Here is a 15,952-nt window from a genome sequence, read left to right on the forward strand (position 1 = left end):
CATTTGATTTAGGTCATACCTGAATGGTCTAGTGGTTTGCCCTACCTTCTTCAATTTAAGTCTGAATTTGGCAATAAGGAGTTCATAACCTGAGCCACAGTCAGCTCCCAGTCTTGTTTTTGCTGACTGTATAGAGCTTCTCCATCTTTGGATGCAAAGAATATAATTAGTCTGATTTCGGAATTGACCATCTGGTGATGTCCATGTGTAGAGTCTTCTCTTGTGTTGTTGGGAGAGGGTGTTTGCTATGTTCAGTGTGTTCTCTTGGCAAAACTCTACTAGCCTTTGCCCTGCTTCATTCCGTACTCCAAGGCCAAATTTGCCTGTTACTCCAGGGATCTCTTGACTTCCTACTTTTGCATTCCAGTCCCCTGTAATGAAAAGGACATCATTTTTGGGTGTTAGTTCTAGAAAATCTTGTAGATCTTCATAGAACCATTCAATTTCAGCTTCTTCAGCTTTACTGGTTGGGGCATAGACTTGGATTACTGTGATATTGAATGGTTTGCCTTGGAAACGAACCTAAATCATTCTGTTGTTTTTGAGATTGCATCCAAGTACTGCATTTCAGACTCTCTTGTTGACTATGATAGCTACTACATTTCTTCTAAGGGATTCTTGCCCACAATATTAGATATAATGGTCATTCCAGTCCTTTTAGTTCTCTGATTCCTAGAATGTCGGCATTCACTCTCACCGTCTCCTGTTTGACCACTTCCAATTTGCCTTGATTCATGGACCTAACATTCCAGATTCTGGTATAAGAGACTCTTCTTCCCCATATTACTGTTTTTAACTTATTTGGAAAGTAGGCATTTATTATACAATAATTAGAAAATACAGAAAGGTCAAAAGTAGAAGAAAGCTTAAGTCACTCGTAATCTTATTTTACAGAGCAGCCACTAGCATTGTTAACATTTTGACGGATCACTTTCAGCCTTTTCTGTGCATTGGAATATTTTTTCTTTGATTAAAATGGAATCATGATATACATGTAACTGTATCCCTTAATACTATATAATGAACACTTTTGCATGTTCTTAGCCATCATTCTATAGCATCATTTCCTCACATGAATAGAATCTCATTCTTTATATAGTATGTTAACTCAAATATTGTTGGACTTTTGAAGTGCATTCAGTTCCCTGTCATGAACAGTATTGCAGTTAATGGCCTTGCACTACATCTTCTTATGCAGGACCATCATTATTTCTTTAGGTTAAAATCTTGGAGTAGAATTTTTTGGATATATAGTATATATGTTATTAAAACTTTTGAAGCTTGCTGTCCAACCGCCCACCAGAGAGGCCGTACCAGTTTAGATCATATCAGCAATATGTGACAGGGCCTATTTCTGTCATTTACAATTAAGTCTTAAAGGTGTGCCTAATGCTCTAAATAAAAAATATCCTGTTGTTTTTGGTTTGCATTTATTTGATTACTGGTGAAGTTGAACTTTGAAAATACTAGTTATTAGTCTTTTAAAATAGAGTTTTATGCTTCTGAAGCTAAATACATGAAATATGTCAATAGAAAACATCCTAAGATATATTTCATATTTAAAATTGGTTTAATTAAGTTTTAAATTGTGTATCAGTGATAAGATATAAATTTTTCTGAGTTACTGCTTGATATAACTTTAAACATCTTTTCTTAAATAAACTTTAGGCCAAAAAAGTCTAGCAGTAGCTGATGATTGTTGGTCTTTTATAATGCCTTCAGTTTTTCACTGTGAATTATAACATGCTTATGGTTAAGCATTTGTATTTAGAATGATTATTTCCTAAAGAGGCAAATTTCTACAGACAGAATTGCTGAGTTTAAGAGATTGTAAATGATCAAGTATGCTGTTAAATTGCTTTGCATATATAGTTTAGCTGTAGCTTTTCATATATAGTTGGCTGTCCATATCTGCAGGTTCCACATCTGTGAATCAACCAACTGTGGATATACAGGACTTGGACATGTAAGAGACTTGAGCTTCCATGGACTTTGCTATCTCAGGAGGCTCCTGGAAACAGTCCTTCATGGATACTGAGGGACCTATTTACCCTGTCTTTTTGCCTCTTAGGAGGGATACGCTAAGCATTTTTCTACCAAAGGCCAGTCTTTTGGCCTGTGTACTGCACCCCATCCTCTCTCTTCTGCTATGGTCTTAGCTCTGGCAGTTGTCCCTTTCCATTAACGTCCCTTTTTCTAGATCTTCCTGCATGTCATAACATATAAGCATGTTGTTATTTTTCCCTTCTTAAAAAAGGGAACCAAGAAAATTTCCCAACCCCACATTCAACACTTCTAAGCTATTCCTTAGTACCCTTTCTTTCATGACAGAACTGCGCCTCCTCTTTTTTTCCCTCCTTTCTCTCTTGATGGCTCAGATGGTAAAGAATCTGCCTGCAATGCCGGAGACCCAGGTTTGATCCCTGGGTTGGAAAGATCCCGTGGAAAAGGGAATGGCAACCCACTCCAGTATTCTTGGCTGCAGAGTCCCACAGACAGAGAAGCCTGGAGGGCCACAGTCCATGGGGTGCAAAGAGTCAGACACGACTACCACTTTCACTTCTCTTGAACTAGTCAAAGGAGCTTTTAGTACCTACCACGGAAACTGCTCTTTTCAGAGTCAGCAGGAATGTCTCCTTGCCAAAGCCAGAGGTCGGTTTCCTCACCTTACTTACCTTTGAGCAGTGTTGGATACACAAAACTCCTCCTCTCAGCACTTTGCCACTTTTCCTCCTATTTGCTCCTTCTTACTCTCTTTCACTGCTTTCTTCTCACTCCCCCAACCTCTAAATGTTGGACTGTTTCCAAGCTCAGTTCTGAATTGTCTTCTCCATCTACACTCACTAAGTAGTTTCTTCCAGTTTCACGGCTTTAAACACTATACTGCTCTCTCCCATACGTATGCTTCTACCTAGAACACTGCTCTGAACTCTGGACATACACGCAGCTGCCAACTTGACATCTCCACCTGGATGTGTAATAAGCACTTCAGATGAAGCATGTAAAATAAAGAACTCCTAATCCCACCACCGCCACCTCTGAAAAAAAAAACACACTTCTTCCTTTAGTCTTTGCCATTCCTAGAATGGTAATTCTAGCATGCCAGTTGCTTATGCTCAAAAACTTTGGGGTCAGTGTTGTATTCTCTCTTCCATAATCCATCAGTAAATATTTTTGCACCACCACCTCCTAAACTTAAATGTGGAGATTTGCAAGAGTCTTCAAGCTTCACCTCTGACTCCTGTCATTTTTTTCTCCATAGAACAGCCAGAATGATCCTTTAGGAATATGTCAAATAATTTCATTCCTCTGTTGAAAACACTTTCCAGTAGTTGCTTTCCTTCTGACTCAAAGTGAAAGACAAAATTCCTAAGTTTACCAGGCCTCCAGTTCCTCTCTGACCTCATGTCCTATTCCCTGCCTCAGTGCTCAGTGCTCAGTGCACTCACTGTGCTTCAGTAACACTGTCCACCTTGTTATTCCTTGAGCATACCAGGCCCACATATGCATCTTTCTGTTTTCTCTACTAGGAACACAATCACTCTCAAGATATTTGCATGGCTACTTCCCTCATATTCTCTAAAACTCTGCTTAGTACCATCATAGTCAGGAAACCTGCATGGAACATTCTCCCTAAAAGAGTGATACCAGTTCCCCTGACTAGGGTGACCTCAAGCAACTATTTTTCATCTCTTATTCTCATTTTCTTCCTTTGTTGAATGAACTTATTAGATGGTACAGCTATACTTCATGGGGTTATCATGAGGACTAATGAGGTAATGTACGTGCAGTGTTCATACAGTTCCTTGGATCCCTATAGTTATTATTTATTTATCAGTTCTTCCTTTCTACTCTTGGGTGGTTTTAAATTATATATTATTTATGTTGTTATTATATATTATTTTGTTCTGCCTTCTTTGGGTTTGTGATGATCTTTTCTTACCTTTTTATAAAATAAGGTCTACTGAGATATCACTGACAGGTAAAATTTTAAGGTATTTAAAGTGCACATCACGATGATTTATTACCATATTCTGATAATATATGGCTTCCCAGATAGCTCAGTGGTAAAGAACCCACCTGCCATCCCTGCTATTGGGAAGATCCCCTGGAGAAGGAAATGGCAACCCAGTTCAATATTCTTGCCTGGGAAGCCCCATGGAAGAGGAGCCTGGCAGGAGCCTGTGTCCATGGGATCACAAAAAGTCAGACACAACTGAATACATTCTTCCCACCTCTGATAATGTACACTTTGTGGAAGAATTTTCCCCATCTCATTAACTAACATATCCATCATCTCACATATTTAACTTAAATGTTAAGTTCTACTTTTGTAACCAATTTCAGTTATTCAAGTGTTATCAACTATTATCACTGTGTTTAACATTAGATCCTCAGACTTTATTAATCTTACAGCTGAAAGTTTGTACCCTTTTACCAGCCTCTCCCTAGTCTTCACTACCCTCTGGGAACCACTTTTCTACTCACTATTTTTATGAGTTTTACTTTTAAGATTTCACATGTAAGTGATAACCTTCAATATTTGTCTTTGACTTATCTCACTTAGTATAACGCCCTCAAGATTCTAAATGTTGTTGCCAGTGGCAGGATTTCCTAACCTCTTGTGGCTGAATAGGATTCCAATGTATATATGTACACACCACATCTTCTTTATTCATTCATCTGTTGATGGACACTTAGGTCCCGTCCATATGTTGATTACTTATGCTTCAGTAAAGAAGAAAATACAGATATCTCTTCAAGATTCTGTTTTTATTTCCTTTAGATATATACTTAGAAGTGGGATTGCTGGACCATACAGTAGTTCTATTTTAAATTTTTTTGAGGAACTTTCCTACTGTTTTCCAAAAATCCAATTGATTTTCCATAATCAGTTGACACGGGTTCCCTTTTCTCCATATCCACATCCTTGTCAACACTTATCTTTTTGATTATAGCCATTCTTTTTTTTAAGATGGCCATTCTTGACAGATGGCGCTAGTGGTAAAGAACCTGCCCACCAATTTAGGAGACTTAAGAGGTGCATGTTTGATCCCTAGATGGGGAAGATCCTCTGGAGAAGGAATTGGCAACCCACTCCAGTATTCTTGCCTGGAGAATCCCATGGACAGAGGAGCCTGGCGGGCTACAGTCTATGGGGTTGCAAAGAGTCAGACATGACTGAAGCGACTTAGCATGCATGCATGCATGTGTTCTGATAGATGTTAAGTGATATCTTGTGATTTTGATTTTCGTTTTCCTGATGATAAGTGATGTTGAGTACCTTTTCATGTACCTGTTGACTGTATGTCTTTCTGTGTCTTTTTTGGAAAAATACTTGCTCCATTCCTTTCCTATTTTTCAGTCACACTGTTGTTGTTGTTTTGCAGTTGAGTCCCTTGGATATTAACTCCTTATCAGATATATGGTTTGCAGATATTTCCTCCCTTTCAGGGCGTTGCCTTTTCATTCTGTCACTGACTCCTTTGCCATGCGGGAGACTTTTAGTCTGATGTAGGCCCACTTCTTAGTTTTTGCTTTTGCTTTTTTTTTGACTGTGTGTGTGTGTCTGTCAAATCCGAAAATCGTTGTCAAGATTGATGTCAAAACACCCCCTGTGACACAAAACCCACTGTGTTTTCTTCTAGAATTTTTACAGTTTCGGGTCTTGTATTCAAATCTTTAATCAATTCAGAATTGATTTTTGCATATGGTATAAGATACACATGTGGTATATAGTACAAGATATACAATATGCATATGGTATAAGATATAAGGTCTAGTTTCATTCTTTGTGTGTGGCTGACTAGTTTTCTCAGCACCATTTGTTGGAAAAACTATCTTTCCCCATTGTATGTTCTTAACTCCTTTGTCATAAGTATATACATGGGCTTATTTCTGGGTTCTCTGTTCTGTTTTATTAATCTGTATATCTGTACTTATGCCAGTATTGTACTGTTTTGATTACTGTAGATTTGTAATATATTTTGAAAGCAGGAAGTGTGATGCCTCCAGTTCTGTTCTTCCTCTAAATTGCTTTGGCTATTGGGTGTATGTTATGGTTCCATACAAATTTTAGAATTGTGCATTTTATTTCTGTGAAAAATGCATTGGAATTTTTGTAGGCATCACCTTAAATATGTAGATTGATTTAGGTAGTATGGGCATTTTAATAGTATTAAGTCTTTCAATTTGTGAACACAAAATTATCTTTCCATTTAAGTGTTTCTTCTGTAGTTTTTCATCAACATCTTATAGTGTTTAGTGTACAGGTCTTCCACCTTCATAGTTGAATTTTCTGTAGATATTTTATTCTTTTTTGATGCAACTGAAAATGACATTGTTCTCAATTTCTCTTTCTGATAGTTGATCATTATTATATGGAAATGCAACTGATTTTTGTATATTGGTATTTATCCTGCAACTTCACTGAATTTGTTTATAAGTTCTAACAGTTTTTTTGGTAGTCTTTAAGATTTTGTTGTATAATATCATGTCATATGTGAATAGTGACAGTTTTATTTCTTCCTTTTTTACTTGGATGCCTTTTAGTTCCTTTTCTTGCCTAATTGCTCTCTCATTAGGACTTCCGATGTTGAATATAAGTGATGAGAGTGGGCACTCTTGTCTTATTCCTAATCTTAGAAGAAAAGCTTTCAGCTTTTTAGCATTGAATATGGTGTTAGCTGTGGGCTCAATGTAAATAACCGGTATTATGTTGAAGTATATTCCCTATGCCCCGTTTGTTCAGAGCTTTTATGATCTTTGCTTTCTCAAAACTTAAATTTACTTCTTTTCTTATGAGTAAATAAGGCTTATAAACATCCCTTGAAGTACTACTTTAGCTGCATCCTAAAAGTTTGATGTTATTTTTTAATTTTTGTTGTTTAAAGTACAATTTCCTTTATAATTTTTTTGACCAAAGGTTATTTGGAATATAATTTTTAATTTTCAGATATTTTCAGTGCCTTTGTTTTGGTTACGACTAGTGAATGTGATCTACATAATATTATAGTTATTATAATAGTTCCTTGAAATTTATTGAGAAATGATCTAGAATCAGTGGTATTCCAGTGAGTGAGTCCAGTATTCCTTAGATTATGCTTGTTAATGGTGGTGTTCTAGTACAGTATTTTATGTCCTTTCTCACTTATCCTCTTTTCATCTTTTTAATTATTTAAATGTAGTAAGTTCTTTACTATGATATTTGATTTGTTGGTTTTTCCTTGAGGTCCTTTGATTTTTACTGCATATTTTTTAAACTCACTTGTCAGATGCATACAAGTTTAGAATTCTTTATTCATCTTGATGTAATACATAGTAATTGAAAAAATTCCTTGAAGTTTACTTAGTTGATGTTAATGGCATCTAACCAGCTTTGTTTAGATTAATATTTTTCTAGCATCTTTTTTTACAACTATATTTGGTCTGACATACCTTCCATTTAGTATGTGAGACATTGGTTTGACAGCTGTAGTTATATGTCGTTAGTTGTAAGTTGTACCCTGATTTCAGTTGTGTTACTATGTGAAAAAATGCACAGTAAGGACTGATAAAATAGAGTTCATTTAACCTTTCATGCCTTTATGTTCTTAAAGTATACATGCACACACATTTTAAAAATACTACTTGACTCTAAAAACTCTAGTCTAATGGGCTTTATGTTTTAACTAAGGTGCTTAGGGTATTTGCTGATATTTTTGGGTTGATATCCACTCTGTTGCTTTCTTAGGGCTTCCCGGGTAGTGCTAGTGATAAAGAACCCACCTGCCAGTGCAAGAGATATAAGAGATGCAGGTTCGATCCCTGGGTCAGGAAGATCCCCTGGAAGGAGGGCACGGCAACCCCCCAGTATTCATGCCTGGAGAATCCCACGGGCAGAGGAGCCTGGCGGGCTACAGTCCATGGGGTTGCACAGAGTCGGACACGACTGAGTGACTTAGCACAGCACAGCACATTCTTACTTTCTGTTTGTCCTGCATTCTCTTCCACTCTTTCTGTCTTCTTATTTTGATTCTTTTTTGGGGGCGGAGGTTAACTTTTCTTCTGCCATTTTATTCCTTACTCATTTACAATTTATAGACTCTTCTTTTACTAGGCTTCTTTTATAGGCTTTTCTTTTATGGTGGTACTAGTTTTACTAAGCATATTTAAGCCTTAACAAAGGCTAAATTTGATATCTTCACCACTTATCCAGATAAATGAGGACCTTGTATTGTTTTAACTCTATAATCATCTCATTCTTGACATATGCTGTTACTGTCCAGAATTGTAAGTTTGTTGTTGATTTATTTAGAACTCCATAAAACTAGGCATTATTGTTAGAGTTCTGTACTCAGTTTGTTTAGATTTACCCATAAGTTCACTGTTTTCTTTGCTTAGTGCTTCTTAACTCGGTTTCCCTTTTCCTAAACTACAATCATTAGGAAGTTTCTTTTAGTGAGGATTTTTTGGTAAATCCCTTAAGTTCTAGTTTTCTGGAAACATGCTTATATTGCCCTCCTTCTGGAAGGATAATTATTCTGTACTTGCTAGCCTGTTTCAGCAGTTATTTTTTCTTAGCATTTTGACAATCTTTAATTTCTTCATATCTACCTTAAATGTAACTAATTCTCTGAAGTTTATCTGCTTTATAGCTGATTCACTTAATTTTTAACGTCAAATGCCATCGTTTAAGATCTCTGCTTGTCTCTTTTTCAAAACTGAAACTTTATTATCAGCCACCCAGAGCCACAGATGTGACAGGCAGACTTCATTTGGCATGTGTTTGCACATTGGTTTGTTTCTGAGATCGTTAGCTAAGAATATCACATGGGTTGAACTTTTAAGTAGATGTCTCTAATTCAAGTCTGCAATGTGCTTGGACCTGACTCAGGAAGCTAACAGATGCAACCGCTGATTGTGGAGGATGGAAAAATAGAATATCTTTCTTTGATCTTTGTATTTTCTACCATTATATCTATATTAACTTACAAAATTATAATTTCTGACCTGGAGTTCCTTTGGTTCATATTTTCTAGGTGTGTTTCCATCTTTTTAATTTTAATTTTTCTGTATTCATGTGTATTTTATAGATAGCTTACTGTTGGCACTGACTTGCCTTAATCAAACCAAAACCTCTGACTTGGCTGTTGAGTCTAACTATTTAAGATTTTTGTAATTTCTTTTGTATTAGTGCTTATTCTGCCATCTTATTTTTTGTTTTAAAGTTACTGTTTTTTCTTATTTTGTTCCTCTGTTTGCTAGATTAGAATTTTTTGTATACCTTGAGGGTTATAGAGACTATTTTTATGCTGTTTCTTAAATGTTAATATCATTGCTGATATTTTAAAATTTATTTTCCCTGTTCCTTTTATTTTTTTTCCATTTATTTTTATTCGTTGGAGGCTAATTACTTTCCCTGTCCCTTTTAAAGTGTATTTTTCTTCTAAACTAGACAATCATCTTAGCACACCTTTCTCTCCTTTATTTAGCTTCTCTCCTACATTTTCCCCACCTTGTTCTGTGTTTTCTACCAGACTGATGTCATAAGGAATTTTACATATGGATTGTAATGGATTTTTTTCTCTGCTTCACCTGTGTCTCTCCTTCTTCCCCCCAGTAGAAGTGTTTAGGTGTAACTGGCTTTCTGAACCTCTTGTTTTCTTCTCTCAGTCAAAGCCGAGCTGATCTTGAGCACTGCACTGATGCTATACCCGCGCTGGCAGCACACTGGTGAGATGCTGTCTGCCTTACAGTGGAGATCGAACAGGCAGTGAAAACAACCCAGCGAGGAAACTCGCAGCACATGCGGAGTTTCTGGCTCTCTTCTTTGGAAGTTTTTTCCTCTGTCTTTGGGACATTCTCATAGTTTTTCTGTGTTAATGCCTTAGATCTGTAAACCTCACTTGAACTTCTGTTGCATCTGTAGGCCTGATGATAATATCATCATTATCGTATAGTTAGTGCTGAATATTTTGGAGCTTACTTTCCAGTAACTTGCAAATGCTGAAGTATTTCTAGAAAACCGAAGTGGAACATACTGTAAACTTTATTTCTTTAAAAAATGTTAATCTTCTCAGTTCTGATAGTATCAGCAGTGACGAGGAAGAGCTGAGGACTCTGGGAAGCAGTGATAGTGAGAGCAGCACTCCAGAGAAGGTCGGACCTCCAGTCATCATGGATGAGAATAGTTGGTTCAACAAGTGCAAGAGAGTCAAACAGAAGTATCAGCTCACCCTGGAACAGAAGGTGTGTATCAGTCATCAGAAGTCATTTCATGTTGACTCTAGTTACTGCTCTGTAAGATCACTGCCAAAAGATCTTTTAACTAAACAGAAATATTTACCTACTGCTACTTCCTTTCTGTTCTTAGATTGTCCTCCTCTTAATTAAAAATCAGGCCCAATTTTAAGAGAGGCTTTTGTGTGCAAAATTTTTTCTAATTTTACATTTTAATATAACACTGACCCATTTATTCTCCTGTGTGCAGTTTCATTTATATGTTTGAGGTATTAATTTCTAGGATTAATTTCATAAAAGGTTATTTGGTTTATGAAAATGTAGTAATAGTGTTTGCTTAAGAAATTCCATATATGTGTCTCTCTCTTCTCTTTTTAAAACCAGGTATTTTGCAGCTATTGTGTGTTAAGCACTGTAGTAGGCAAAGGGGAGTCCGTAGCAGACTGGGATACAGACGAGCACCTTGAGTTATAACATGCTCGTATTTTTCCTGTATTGTTTATTTTCCTTTCATCCCTTTCTTTCAAATTACTGTTATTCATAGATGAGCTACTTAGGAAAAGCCTAGTGGAATTATCAATAGAAATATTAAAACAGTAAAAAATACACTGAGGAAAATGGTTACAAAGGAAATTTACAAATATGAAAAGATTTCCTGTAGACAAACAACTACTAGTTAAGATAAACAAAGAAAGCATTAATACCTTGTGAAAGAAGAATTCTGGTACCAGATACCAGCAGGAAGTCAGACTAAGATAACTAAAAGCCTTTGCACTGTAAAAATCTGAAAATGACAAGTAGAATAAAATTTTGAAATAGTTTCATACAGAACATCTCTCTCAAAGAATAAGAGCTCACTAAAGATATTGTATAGGAGGCAGTGATCAAGACCATTCCCCCAAAAGAAATGCAAAAAAGCAAAATGGTTGTTCGAGGAGGCCTCACAGATAGCAAAGAAAAGAAAAGACGTGAAAGGCAAAGGAGAAAAGGAAAGATATACCCATTTGAAGGCAGAGTTCCAAAGAATAGCAAGGAGAGATAAGAAAGACTTCCTCAGTGATCAGTGGAAACAAATAGAGGAAAACAATAGAATGAGAAAGACTAGAGATCTCTTCAAGAAAATTAGAGATACCAAGGGAACATTTCATGGAAAGATGGGCACAATAAAGGACAGAAATGGTATAGACCTAACAGAAGCAGAAGATATTAAGAAGAGGTGGCAAGAATACACAGAACTATACAAAAAAGATCATGACCCAGATAACCACAATGGTGTGATCACTCATCTAGAGCCAGACATCCTGAAATGTGATGTCAAGTGGGCCTTAGGAAGCATCTCTACGAACAAAGCTTGTGGAGGTGATGGGAATTCCAGTTGAGCTGTTTCAAATCCTAAAAGATGATGCTTTGAAAGTGCTGCACTCAATATGCCAGCAAATTTGGAAAACTCAGCAGTAGCCACAGGACTGGAAAAGATCAGTTTTCATTACAATCCCTAAGAAAAGCAATGCCAAAGAATGCTCAAACTACTGCACAGTTGTACTCATCTCATACACTAGCAAAGTAATGCTCAAAATTCTCCTAGCCAGGCTTCAGCAGTATGTGAACTGTGAACTTCCAGATGTTCAAGCTGGATTTAGAAAAGGCAGAGGAACCAGAGATCAAATTGCCAACATCCACTGGATCATCAAAAAAGCAAGAGAGTTCCAGAAAAGCGTCTACTTCTGCCTTATTGACTACGCCAAAGCATTTGACTGTGTGGATCAAAACCAACTTTGGAAAATTCTTCAAGAGATGGGAATAGCAGAACACCTGACCTTCCTCTTGAGAAATCTGTATGCAGGTCAAGAAGCAACAGTTAGAACTAGACATGGAACAACAGACTGGTTCCAAATAGGAAAAGGAGTACGTCAAGGCTCTATATTGTCACCCTGCTTATTTAACTTATATGCAGAGTACATCATGAGAAATGTTGGCCTGGATAAAGCACAAGCTGGAATCAAGATTGCCAGGAGAAATACCAATAACCTCACATATGCAGATGACACCACCCTTATGGCAGAAAGTGAAGAAGGACTAAAGAGCCTCTTGATGAAAGTGAAAGAGGAGAGTGGAAAAGTTGACCTAAAACTCAGAAAACTAAAACATTCAGAAAACTAAGATCATGGCATCCGGTTCCGTCACTTCATGGCAAACAGATGGGGAAACAATGGAAAAAGTAACAGACTTTATTTTGGGGGGCTCCGAAATCACTGCAGATGGTGACTACAGCCATGAAATTAAAAGACGCTTGCTTGCTCCTTGGAAGAAAAGCTATGACCAACCTAGACAGCATATTGAAAAGCAAAGACATTACTTTGTCAACAAAGGTCCATCTAGTCAAGGCTATGGTTTTTCCAGTGGTCATGTATGGATGTGAGAGTTGGACTATAAAGAAAGCTGTGTGCCAAAGAATTGATGGTTTTGAACTGTAGTGTTGGAGAAGACTCTTGAAAGTCCCTTGGACGGCAACGAGATCCAACCCGTCCATCCTAAAGGAAATCAGTCCTGAATATTAATTGGAAGGCCTGATGCTGCAGGTGAAGCTCCAGTACTTTGGCCATCTTATGGAAAGAATTGACTCATTTGAAAAGACCCTGGTGATGGGAAATATTGAAGGTAGGAGGAGAAGGGGATGACAGAGGACAAGATGGTTGGATGTCATCACCGACTCAATGGACATGCGTTTGAATAAGCTCCAGGAGTTGGTGCAGGACAGGGAAGCCTGGTGTGTTGCAGCCCATTGGGTCACAAAGACTCGGACGTGACTGATCGACTGAACTGAGCCGAAGGACTGTATAAACAAGGAAGGGCCTAAAAACAAGTGGGTGAAATGAGTTAAAGCCATTACAAACTCCTGGGGTGGGGGTGAGGGGCCGTTCCCTTAACCTAGGTACCTGTGTTTTAATACCAACAGGGCACAACAAATCTAGGCCCACTATCATTCAAGTTGGAGATTGAACCTCAAAGACAGGAATGAGATGCACAATGGCAGAGCAAGCACAGAAATTGGTAAACCTTGACTACATGAGATAGCAGCAGCAGTGTTAATGCCACTATGGGCTGGCAGTGGTATTCTGGAATATGCTGATGAGCCGGTTTTGCAGGGGAAGTAGATGAGCTCTGATTTCCTTTCCTTTGCTGATTTCTCTGGGATAAATAGTCCCGTCATGGCCAACTTAAAACTACCTGTTTGATGTTACTGCATGCAAGATAAGGGAGAGATGCCCAGTAGCTCACAATTACATAGTTTTTCTCCCAGAGAAATACAGTGACTGACTTGAAGAGCACAGAGAGCGATAGTATACTCTTGTAAAATACTTGGGAAGTGATGGATTTTGAGTAGTTATTTCTACTCAACTACTACTATTTGAGTAGTAGTTATTTTAAGTAGTGCTTATTTTGAGTAGTTTTTTTTTTAAATACAGTTTACTTAATCCTTGTTTTTCAACACAGTTTACTTAACTAAGTTTATATAATTTAATTGTTAATAATAGCAGTGTTTTAACGACTGAATTACAAAATACCGGAAGCTTAACATTCAGGTCTGGCTTCAGCCTTCCCTGGGAAGTAAAATGGAACTAAACACTGTCTAATAGTATCAGAAAGGGTGAGAGAGAGTGATTGAAGTTAAAGCCTCTTAGGATCTATGTATTATAAGTAGTGTAGTGTAAAAGGAGTGTAGACACCCTTTTTAAGGTATATGCTTGTTTCCAAAATTGCAGTTAAAGAAATAGAATATTTCGCTTTTAAACTGATAATAAGAAAGAGAAGAAATAAAGAAAATGCGATTATTACGATAGAAAAGACCAAATGAGAAAAAATGAAGATAGTATTTAAAAAAACACAAAATAACAGAAATCTCAATACAACCAAGAGTCAGCATTGCCATAAAAGGAAAAGGTATAAGCTTGCCAATTAAGACAAACTCTTGAGAATGCCTGGTGGTCCAGTGGTTAAGACTCTGTGTTCTTGCTGCCCAAGGCCCTGTTTCAACCACTGGTCACGAAACTAAGTTCTCACAAGCTAAAATGGAGAAGCCAAAAAAATAATAATTTAAAAAGTAAAGGAAAAAAGACAAACTCTTAAATTTTTTTTTGTTTTTATTTTTTATTAAATTTACTTATTTTAATTGGAGGCTAATTACTTTACAATATTGTAGTGGTTTTTGCCTTAAATTTATTTTTTAAATCATAAGTTTTAGTGACATGCAGTCTGTCTGTAAAAGGCATGCATAAAATAATGACTCAAAAAACGTTGAAACTAGGAGGATAAAATAGAGTAGCAAATACTAACCAAAATAATTCTATATCAGTATAATTCACACTAGACATCAAAAGACAGAAAGTATTATTAAGACTAAAGAAAGATATTGCCTTTTTAAAAGAGAAGAATTCACCAGCAATCTATAACAGTACTGAACTTACATGCATTTAAAAATTCAGCCATGAAAAATATGAAATAGAAATTAATAGACTATCTAGGAGAAATGAATAAATCCATAATAATAGTAGAAAATTTTAACATCCCAATAATTACAGATTAAACAGACAAAAAATTGGTAAGGATGTAATGAATTTGAGCAACACAACTAGTAGGCTTGATGTAAATTACAGTAGAGACTTCTCTGGTGGCTCAGTGGCAAAGAATCCGCATGCTGGTCAATGAATGCATTATTTACAATTTTTATTAGTGGACGGCCAGTGCAGAAGACCTGGATTCGATCCCTGATCCGGGAAGATCCCACATGCCTCAGAGCAACTGAGTCCGTGTACCTCAACAATTAAATCTGTGCTCTAGAGCCTGGGGGTAACTACTGAAACCCGTGCACCCTAGAGCCCATGCTCCACAGCAAGAGAAGCCGTTATACCTTCTGGTGAGCAGCCCAGGCACCACAGCTGGAGAGTACCCCCATGTTCTGCACCTAGAGAAAGCCCACGCAGCAATGAAGACTCAGCCCAGCCAAAAATAAATAAATAAATTTATTTATTAGAAATATGGTAAATACTAACAATTAGAATACACATTCTTTTAAAGCATACATGGGATAACTATTCCATTTTTTATGGGCTATACTAGGTCACAAAGCAAATACAAAAATGATACAATAGTGACCACAATACAATAAAATTAGATTCAATAGAAAAAGGTTACCACCACCTAAAGTACACCAATGGGGATTTTAAAAAAATAAAGTCTTCTAAATTATGGGTCAAAAAGAAATGAGAAAATACTTAGAAATGAACAGGAATGAAAACAATGCACACTGATAGTACTAAGATGCAACTTGTGCAGTACTTGGAGAATTACTTATCCTAGAAAAGAATGAAAATTAAAGAGCTAAGCATCCAAGAAGTAAACAAAAACAACAAACTAGTTCAAAATAATAAAAATAAGAGCAGGTACTAATGAAATTAACAGAGGTACATAATCAGTTAAACCAAAAGCTGATTATCTGTACAAATTAAATAGAATCAACCATAACTAAATTTAAAAGAGTTTAGGCACAGATAGACGATTTTAAGAATTAAAAGAGATAGTATAACCATAAATGCCAGGGAGACCCCTCCCATAATTATTAATAATTTTATCAATTTTATGTCAGTACCTTAGAAAATTTGGATGAAGAGTTTTTATAAATACTACTTCTCAAAACTTATAGACCTATAATCATTGAAGAAATTAAACAAGT

General features: G+C 36.6%; 1 protein-coding gene across 8 annotated transcripts in view; it reads left to right on the top strand.

The window, feature by feature from the left end:
* RUNDC3B (RUN domain containing 3B) overlaps positions 1 to 15,952 on the top strand; it is a 154,864-nt gene that overhangs the window by 90,385 nt on the left and 48,527 nt on the right. For all 8 annotated transcript variants that reach the window (XM_065939652.1, XM_065939650.1, XM_065939648.1 and 5 more), the window contains one exon: positions 10,062 to 10,230. In XM_065939652.1, coding sequence (XP_065795724.1) covers positions 10,062 to 10,230 — 169 coding nt within the window. The remainder of the gene's footprint in view (positions 1 to 10,061; positions 10,231 to 15,952) is intronic.

Source organism: Muntiacus reevesi, chromosome 6 (genome assembly GCF_963930625.1).
Source record: "Muntiacus reevesi chromosome 6, mMunRee1.1, whole genome shotgun sequence".
In the NCBI taxonomy this organism is placed as follows: domain Eukaryota; kingdom Metazoa; phylum Chordata; class Mammalia; order Artiodactyla; family Cervidae; genus Muntiacus; species Muntiacus reevesi.